Here is a 7,901-nt window from a genome sequence, read left to right as displayed (position 1 = left end):
GCTCAATCAACTTCACGTAATGTATCATCCCTCGGATGCGATGAGTGGGAACGAGCTAACAGCTGGTCTGTCTTTGCAATTCAAGGGGGTGCCATAGGAGCAGTAATGCCTGTGACACCATCACGATTAGGATCATTGTCACATCTTGTGTAGGAACGACAGATGCACGTGGACTGAACAGATGGATTTCGAACCTTTCGTCGGCGTTCTACTCATGAAAGAGTCCATCCCCGCCCCGCCCCTCCCCATAGCGGGTGGGCATTCTCACGATCTTGTTCTTCCTCCTCCTCCTCCTCCTCCTCCTACCTCCTCCTCCTCCTCCTCCTCCTCCTACTCCTCCTCCTCCTCCTCCTCCTCCTCCTCCTCCTCCTCCTCCTCCTCCTCCTCCTCCGCCTCATCCTCCGCCTCCTCCTCGAGGTTCACAAACCGGCTGGGGTCAGGCATGATGGGAATCTGCAAGGAACGTGAGACATGGCAACTACCCAGTCTTCCAGTACCTCTCGCATGAGCTCCAACACCTTGAGACCTTTCTCGACCGCAAGCCCGTTGCTGTGCTGAGTTTCCTTCGCCGGTGCCATCAGTGAGGAGCAGGATAGCGACCAGAGCGACACCTTGATACAAGTGTCGAGCATGAAGTTGAGGAGATCTTCGTCTGGTTCGAAGCCAGCATCTTGCATCTCCTGCGGGCGTGTGAAGATGGGAGAGGAGGATCGAAATCAACCTGGAAGACTGAAAATGCCTTGAAGATGCCGCTGGTCAACCCACTTCCTGATTTCGCACAAGCCTTGATGGCTAAGGGAATGGAGGAGAAGGGGAGGAGAACAAAGGGAGAGGGAGGGAGGGAGGAAGGGAGGAAGGGAGGAAGGGAGGAAGGGAGGGAGATCGTGTAAGTGGCAGCAGCGGTGTTTTCATGGCACTCACTTGCTATATAAGTCGCAGCATTCGGCCGCACTCCGTTCTCCCGCATCATATCGAGCACCTGGCCAAGATCACCATCCTCCCCCCTCCTTCCCTGGTAGACTGCAATCACCGACAGCGCCGTCGCAGCGAACACATGGCTCTCGTCTCGAGCAGCAAGAGCACAAGACTCCAGGAGGGCGTTGTAGGTGATGACGTTGCCGAAGGTCAGCCCGAGGCTCTTGAACTGCTCCATCAGCTCCAGGCTCTTCTTCACCTGGGAGCGGTCCTCAAGGTCAGCCAACATCTCCCCTCCCCACCCCCCTCAGGGCTCATAATCACGTTCGCCGCATACGCGTCGTCCCCTACGAACAGCTCGCAGCAAGGCCCTACGATGGTCTCCTCCGACTCGTCCGTGAAATCGTCGATCACGCTGTAGCTGTAGGAAAACAAGGCAGATGTCAACATCTCCTCCTCCTGCATCTCTCACGGCCCCACAAGTCTCCATCGGCTTCCCGCAAGAGCGCGTCCCTCATCCCGTTCAGCATCGCCCTGGGCAACACTCAAAACGGCCCAGCGCCTCCGCACGACAAGTCACCTTGCGTGATCAGCAGAGGTTTTGTTCAGCTCCGACTCCCGCAGGATATCAACCTGGCACACACGATCATCCTTGACGGGTCGATCGTCATCGCTCAAGGTCTCACTCGATTCTTCCCTACAAACGGCGATTCCGCCCAGTTGACATCCGTTGAGACCCAGGTGAACTCGCCCTCGGGGCCCTGCTGGGACGTCTTCTTCCTCTTGGACTTCTTGCTCTCAGCTGGCGCCTGGCTCCGCTCGTTGATGCACTTGGAGGACGCGGTCAGCCGCTCTTGAGGGCGGGAACAGCAGGCTTACGAAGAGCTTCGTGCGAGAGTTGGGCACGTCCTCCACCGCAAAGATGTCGCCGCACTGCATCATCAGCTGCGCCAGCGCGTCAAGGAGGAGGAGGAGGAGGAGGAGGAGGAGGAGGAGGAGAGAGAGGAGGAGGACTGGACTGACCTGCCGGAGAGAGATCTTCTTTCCGTTCTTGTATCTGAAGAGGGCTCAAGGAAAATCTCCTCAGCAACTGACGGCCTCGTACCTCTCAAGGCTGTCGGTCGGGTAGTTGTACAGCCATCGCTTCTGAAACTTGGTCGACTCCAGCTACATTACCATGAGCGAACTCACAAGCCGAATTTCGGCTCACCTTGCCGCCAGCCTCACGGAGGAGGACGTACGCCTTGGCTACGAACTCACCGAGGATAGGGTTTTCCTGCTTCTTGCCCGACTTCTTGCTCGCAGTGGAGTTGTCGAGTTGCTCCTCGGGCATCGACGGGATCTCGCTCTTCTTTCTTCTGGCTTGCACAGTGACCCTCCCATGGACTCTGCAAGCTGCTTCTCGACGCATGGCAGAGCCAGGAGGGACCAAGGAGGGCACAAACGCGGCCTGCGATCTTGAACCAGCCATTCTTGCCGGACTTGACCACTGCAGAGCAACATCGAGATAGCTCTGCCCTCGGTTCTCGACCCCCGGCAGGCACGCAGCCAGCACAGCCAGTGCAAGGAGAAGGCTCAAGGGCATGACCTCGACTGGTAACCTTCACCAAGTTTCTCTCCTTCGCCCTCTCCCTTCCTCCGCCGCTCCACGCCCCCTCACACCGTCTCTTTGTTCTCCGGCGTGATCCCTCCCCCCTTCCCTTGCCAACCCTGTCTGTCTACTCGCCTGTCTACTTGCCTGTCTACCTGTCTGTCTACCTGCCTGTCTACCTGTCTGTCTACCTGCCTGTCTACCTGTCTGTCTACCTCCCTGTCTACCTGCCTGTCTACCTGCCTGCCTGTCTACCTGCCTGTCTACCTGCCTGTCTACCTGTCTACCTTCGCCTCCCCTTCCTCATCCCTCCCTCTTCCCTCCTCTCCATCGAGTTCATGGTGCGACCCGTTCACCATGTTTCCCTGTTGGGGCAGCAATTTACCAATAGCTGCCTTGTGATGTTGCATTTTGCTGTCTTGTAACCACATCCCCGCTCAGCCTTCGTCCGTTGAGCAGTATGGTGGGCTGCTTCCGAGGGAGGCAGAGGAGAGCGGCGACGATGACGAGGAGGAAGGTGTTCATGGTGAAGTATGCCATGGGAAGAAGATCAACGTGAGGAGATGGCGTCCATAGCGTGAAGGATCCAGGTCTGCACATCCCATCTTGCCTGTCTGGAGGTTCGCCACCGCAGGGAACATGCCGGAAGACGCGCTTCACTTGATGATATCTGGACTGAGGGCTGTTGGGAGGCCCCAGGCAAAGTTTCCAGGGCAGGAAACATGGCATCCCACCGCGATGGTGAGGTCAAGCTCCATGCAGAACCAGAGGAAAGTGCTGAGGCTGACTGACTCGCTGTCTGAACGCGCGCAAAGCTCAGACTCGAAGGTGCTCCCAGCCACTGCACAGCAGGAGCAGGGCAGCGGGAGGAAGAATGTCGGGTTCAAGGTGGCGAAGCTGAAGGAGGTGTTGGAATACGGGCGAAGTCAGGATCATAACCAGAACTTCGGGCAAGGCAGGAGGACGGCAGGTGACGTCGATGCCAAGGGTTTCTCTATCGACTGCATGCCGATCTCCAAGGCGCCGTCTACAGATGTCATCCGAGATAGGACGAGGAGGCAGTCGACCATCGTCTTCAGCAGCAGCAGCAGCAGCAGCGATCAAGGAGCGCAGAGGAAGGGGATACAGGTGGATGTAGAGCTCGAACGGCAGAAGGCATTACAGAGGATAGCGTTGAGGAAGGTGCAGGAGCAGGAGAGGCAGCAGGCTGAGAAGGAGCAGCTTGACAAGCGGAGGTCGGAGAAGATCGAGATGAAGAGGATGATGGATGAAGATGTGCAAAGACGGAGAGCTCAGGTGTACGCGCTGAACTACCTGATGCAGCAGCAGGAGGTACTATTCTCCCCCTCCCCCACCTCCTCTTCCTCCACCACCACTTCTCTTCCTCCCCCACCTCCTCTTCCTCCTCCACCACTTCTCTTCCTCCTCCTCCTCCTCCTCCTCCTACCCTTCTCCTCTATCCCACCCTTAGGTTTAATCCTCCTTGGATTGACGATGATGTGCAGTGGGCGTCCTGGCAACAATTTTCTGAGGAACATCTCCAGTGAAGGAGAGGCAGGAAGCGTAATTGAGAGGACGAGGGGGTGAGAAGGGGGGGGAAGGGGGAAGTGAGCGATATCATATGGTTAGCATCAATGTACAGAAGAATAATTTACATCCTCCTCCCTCCGCTCCTCGCGAGGTTCTGGTTTTCCTCTCGAAGCTTCAGCTCCAGCTCTCGTGCTTGAGCCTGCGGAACGATCAGGAGCATGCAGGAGAAGTAAGGAGAGCAAGAAGGGGAGCAGCAACTTAGGGTTTAAGGAAGGAGGGAGTAGGGAGGGAGGGAGGGAGGAAACTTGGCAACCTGTGCCTCCTCAAGCTCTTTCGCTGCTTCCTCCTTCTCCCGTTGCAGCTTCTCAAAGTGGTTCAACCTCTTCCTGGTGGCAGAAGCCTCCTCCCTCGCCCACAACACATGCTCCACGTCGCCCGTGATGGCCGTCATGCCTTCTGCCTCTTCCGCCTGCCTTTGGAGCTTCCCTAGAGGAAGCACGCGCCCTCGCTTGCGGATTTCGCTGAGCCTCCTCCTGCAGACGAGGACACGGCTGGTCGCTAACTTGTAGGCGTGAGCGAGGGAGCTAGCCCTCCCTCTCGCCTCCTCCTCCTCCTCTGATAGAGCTGGGAGGCTGCTGATCGTGACCCTCAGCTGCGCGCTGGCTGTTCCCAGCTTGCAGGTGCACACGATCTTGTACACCCCGTGCGAGGGAGTCAGGCAGGTTCCGGCTATGGAGCCGCTGCTGGGGTCAAGCTGAAGGCCGTCAGGGAGGGAAGGAAGGCAAGAGAAGAGGAAGGGGCGCGAGAGGTCGAAGCAGGCGGCCGACAGGTCCAGCCCGTTGAGGAGGGGCGGGAAGGACTCGAGCAGCTCTCCAGCAGCAGCGCTGAGGTCGGGGAGGGGGTACGAGAGCTCCCGGGGCTTGGCCTTTTCGAGCTGGAGGCGCATGCTGGTAGTTCGCGCCACCTCCTCCTCGAGGGAGAGGAGGACGGGGCTGATGTGCAGGCCGAGGGAGTCGAGGATGCTCCTTGCACGCTTGATATGATGGGCGGCAGAGGGAAGGTCCTTGCTCCTGCAGAAGAGGACCGCAAGCCTCTCCTCCTCCTCTGCGTCCCTCGCGCCCTTGAGCGCGACCTCGTCCAGGCTCGAGAGCAGCCCTTCGACCTGCTCAGCCCGTGCGAGGCAGCCGATCTTGGCGAAGGTCGACATGGAGGAGGACAGGTACATCCTGGCACGCGCCACCTCAAAGTTCTTCGCCGCTCTCCTGCCCTCTGCGAGCCAGAGCTCTGCCGTAGCCAAGAGAGAGCGCGAGGTCAGCAGCTTCGCCCGCAGCCCTGAGATGTATCTCCTCCTCTCCTCCGCCGTCTTCTCCGTCATCCTCTCATGCTGGACCAGCCGGGCCGCTTCCTCCAGCACCTGCTCGCTCTCCTCCAGCTCCCCGAGCTGCAGCCGCTGCTCGGCTGTGAGGAGGAGCTCGTCGCATGCTGCGCAGCTCTCAGCGAGGAAGCGGATCTCCATGTTCATGGTGGCGGCGATGCCCTGCCAGAGGAGGAGCGCTGATGGGTGTCCTGCTTCCAGCTTCTCCTCCTCCTCCCCCTTCGGGCTCTGACTCCTCCCCTCCTCCTCTCCTCGGCGCTCGACCACGGGATCGCGCTTGTCCTCTTGGGAGGTGCAGGGAAAGGGGATAGGATCGGGGGGGGAAGGGAGCTCCCCGCAGGGGAAGGCAGGGAACGCCTCCTTGAAGACAACCATGATCCTTCCGATGCTCTCCCGCATGGAATGCTTCCTCGCTATCCCCCTCTCTGCCTGTCCGATCATCATCGTTATGCTCCTCATCTTCTGCTCGCAGTCGAGCATGTTGGTCTCGCACTCCCCAACCATCTGCTGCATTTTCGCCAGCACCTGCCGCCTGAGCGCCAGGGCCGGGAGGAGGTACCTCGCCTCCTTGATGAGCTCCAACGCCGTCTGCGCCCTCCCCTCCGTGGCGAGGAGGTAGCAGGAGGACACCCGGGCTTGCACGCTCTCCGTCACCCTCCTGAACTCCTCCTCAATCTCCCTCTGCAGGGAGTCCAGCTGCGGGAAGTTCTTAGAGGATGAGATGATCGACAGGGACGCGCGAGCATGGTCATGAGCTTGCTGCGCCTCCTGCAGCCTCCTCATCATCAGGAAGAGCACCCCCTGCTCCAGACGAGAGCTCGCCTCCTCCTGCAGCCTGTCAGACACGGTCTCGATCCCCAGCTCCAGCTTCTCGATCTCGACCAGCTTGTTGCTCGGGCTCTCGACCCTGTGCACCCCAGCTTCCCTGAACTTGAGGACGGCGGCCACTAACCGCTCCCTGCTCTCCCTGATCCTGTTCCTGTTGAACAGCTCCTGCGCCCCCGACAGTAGCTTCTCCCCTTGCATGATGTTCATCATCGCCTCCTTGACCTCCACCCTCAGCCGCTCGCTCGCTCCCCCGTCGTCATGCCCTGCCCGTCCGAAGAACTCGGTCGCCTCCGTCAGGGTGGCACGAGAGGTAAAGGGATCTCCTCCTCTCAGCTGCTCCTCCGCTTCCTGCAGCAGCTCCTCCCCTCGCGCCCGCTGCTCCTCCGCCGTCCGCACGATGACAACATCGAGGTCTTCCAGCTCTGGGAGGAGGGGGTGCTGAACTTGAAGATCGAGCGCAGCGACATCCTCCTCCACCAGCTTTTTCACCTTCCTCCATGCCGTCCTCCCGTCCACTGCGTTGGACTTGGCAAGGGCGAGCTGAGCCTTGTCCAGGTGCATCCTCTGAAGCTTCTCCCGATCCATCGCGCTCTCGTACAGCAGGACAAGCTCTTCCTCCTTTTCCTTCACTTCATTCCCCTCCTCCAGCCCCTCCAGCCGCTCCACCGCGTTCCTCACCTTCTCCAGCACAGGGAGCACCTCCTGGAGCTGGTAGGCGCGATAGTTGTCAGCGGCAAGGGAGAGGGAGGAAAGGCAGGAGGAGCGGAGCTCGGCGATCGTGCTGGACGCGTCGAGCTGGAACTGCGTGACGAGGGGAAGCCTGTCCTCGAACTCCCTGCCGCACTGGGAGAAGACCGTGCCGGAGGACGAGAGAGCTCCCGCAGACGCGTAGAGGGAGGAGGCCTCCTCGAGGAGGGAGAGGGCGTCCTTTATCTTGCGCTCCATCTCCTTCCTAGCTCGCGCGTACACTTCGTCGGCAGACGCGATGATCAGCCTCAGCTGCTGGATTGTCTCCTCCTTCTCCAGGTAGAGGAAGTGATCGAGGAAGAGGGGCTGCGGGAAAAAACGTCAGAGGGAGGAGGAGGTTATGGAGGTGGGAAACGTAAGGGAGAGGACGAAGGAAGTTCAGGAGGAAGAAGGGGAGGGGACTTCAGGAGGAGGAGGAGGAGAGGACTTCAGGAGGAGGTGATGGAGGGAGAGGAGGAGGAGGAGGAGGAGGAAGGGAGGGGCGGAGGGGGAGGGGAGGTTGAGGAGACATCAAGGGGAGGAGGGGATGAGAACGTCAGGGGGGGGAGCGGGGGGTTCAAGGACCTTGCTGCTGAGGAGGATCTCAAGGCTTTTCTTCCACTGGCTGTGAAGCATGAGGACAAACGCGTCGAGGACGAAGTGATCCTCTGCTGCAAACTTGACAAACATGCCGTTCTCCCCGTCGATCACCCCCACCAACCAGTTCTCCTGCGCGTTCCGCCTGTCGACTGGGATGGCGAGGGAGGAGGAGGAGGGGAGGGAAGAGGAGGAGGTGAGGGAGGAGGAGGAGGAGGAGGAGGAGGAGGAAGGCAGGAGGAGGTAAAAAAATAATACAGGAAGATCGCCCCTGCGTCTTGGGTGGGAGTTGGTTTTTTTTCTTTTTTTTTTTGTTTTTGGTCTTTTTTGCTCTTCCTG

General features: G+C 59.4%; 3 protein-coding genes across 3 annotated transcripts in view; 1 reads left to right on the top strand and 2 right to left on the bottom strand.

Annotated features, from left to right (window-relative positions):
* GUITHDRAFT_102804 (hypothetical protein) overlaps positions 1-2,500 on the bottom strand; it is a gene marked incomplete at both ends in the record, with an annotated part of 3,292 nt that extends 792 nt beyond the window's left edge. Inside the window, 15 exons of the mRNA XM_005838464.1 lie at positions 61-109; positions 428-453; positions 498-563; positions 612-680; positions 722-792; positions 922-979; positions 1,031-1,174; positions 1,240-1,336; positions 1,396-1,449; positions 1,496-1,548; positions 1,602-1,745; positions 1,795-1,860; positions 1,939-1,972; positions 2,021-2,082; positions 2,126-2,500. Coding sequence (XP_005838521.1) covers positions 61-109; positions 428-453; positions 498-563; positions 612-680; positions 722-792; positions 922-979; positions 1,031-1,174; positions 1,240-1,336; positions 1,396-1,449; positions 1,496-1,548; positions 1,602-1,745; positions 1,795-1,860; positions 1,939-1,972; positions 2,021-2,082; positions 2,126-2,500 — 1,368 coding nt within the window. The remainder of the gene's footprint in view (positions 1-60; positions 110-427; positions 454-497; positions 564-611; positions 681-721; positions 793-921; positions 980-1,030; positions 1,175-1,239; positions 1,337-1,395; positions 1,450-1,495; positions 1,549-1,601; positions 1,746-1,794; positions 1,861-1,938; positions 1,973-2,020; positions 2,083-2,125) is intronic.
* A 645-nt stretch (positions 2,501-3,145) lies between these two features.
* On the top strand, positions 3,146-4,053 carry GUITHDRAFT_102803 (hypothetical protein; the record flags this gene model as incomplete). Its single annotated transcript, XM_005838463.1, has 2 exons — positions 3,146-3,838; positions 4,012-4,053. 2 exons carry the CDS (start codon positions 3,146-3,148, stop codon positions 4,051-4,053), a joined length of 735 nt encoding a protein of 244 aa, XP_005838520.1.
* Positions 4,054-4,157: 104 nt separating this feature from the next.
* The window catches only part of GUITHDRAFT_134450 (hypothetical protein), a gene marked incomplete at both ends in the record, with an annotated part of 9,147 nt that continues 5,403 nt past the window's right edge, over positions 4,158-7,901 (bottom strand). Inside the window, 3 exons of the mRNA XM_005838462.1 lie at positions 4,158-4,235; positions 4,350-7,292; positions 7,551-7,714. Coding sequence (XP_005838519.1) covers positions 4,158-4,235; positions 4,350-7,292; positions 7,551-7,714 — 3,185 coding nt within the window. The remainder of the gene's footprint in view (positions 4,236-4,349; positions 7,293-7,550; positions 7,715-7,901) is intronic.

The sequence above is a fragment of the Guillardia theta genome (genome assembly GCF_000315625.1).
Source record: "Guillardia theta CCMP2712 unplaced genomic scaffold GUITHscaffold_11, whole genome shotgun sequence".
Taxonomy (NCBI): Eukaryota; class Cryptophyceae; order Pyrenomonadales; family Geminigeraceae; genus Guillardia; species Guillardia theta.
This window is presented reverse-complemented; position numbering and strand designations above follow the sequence as displayed.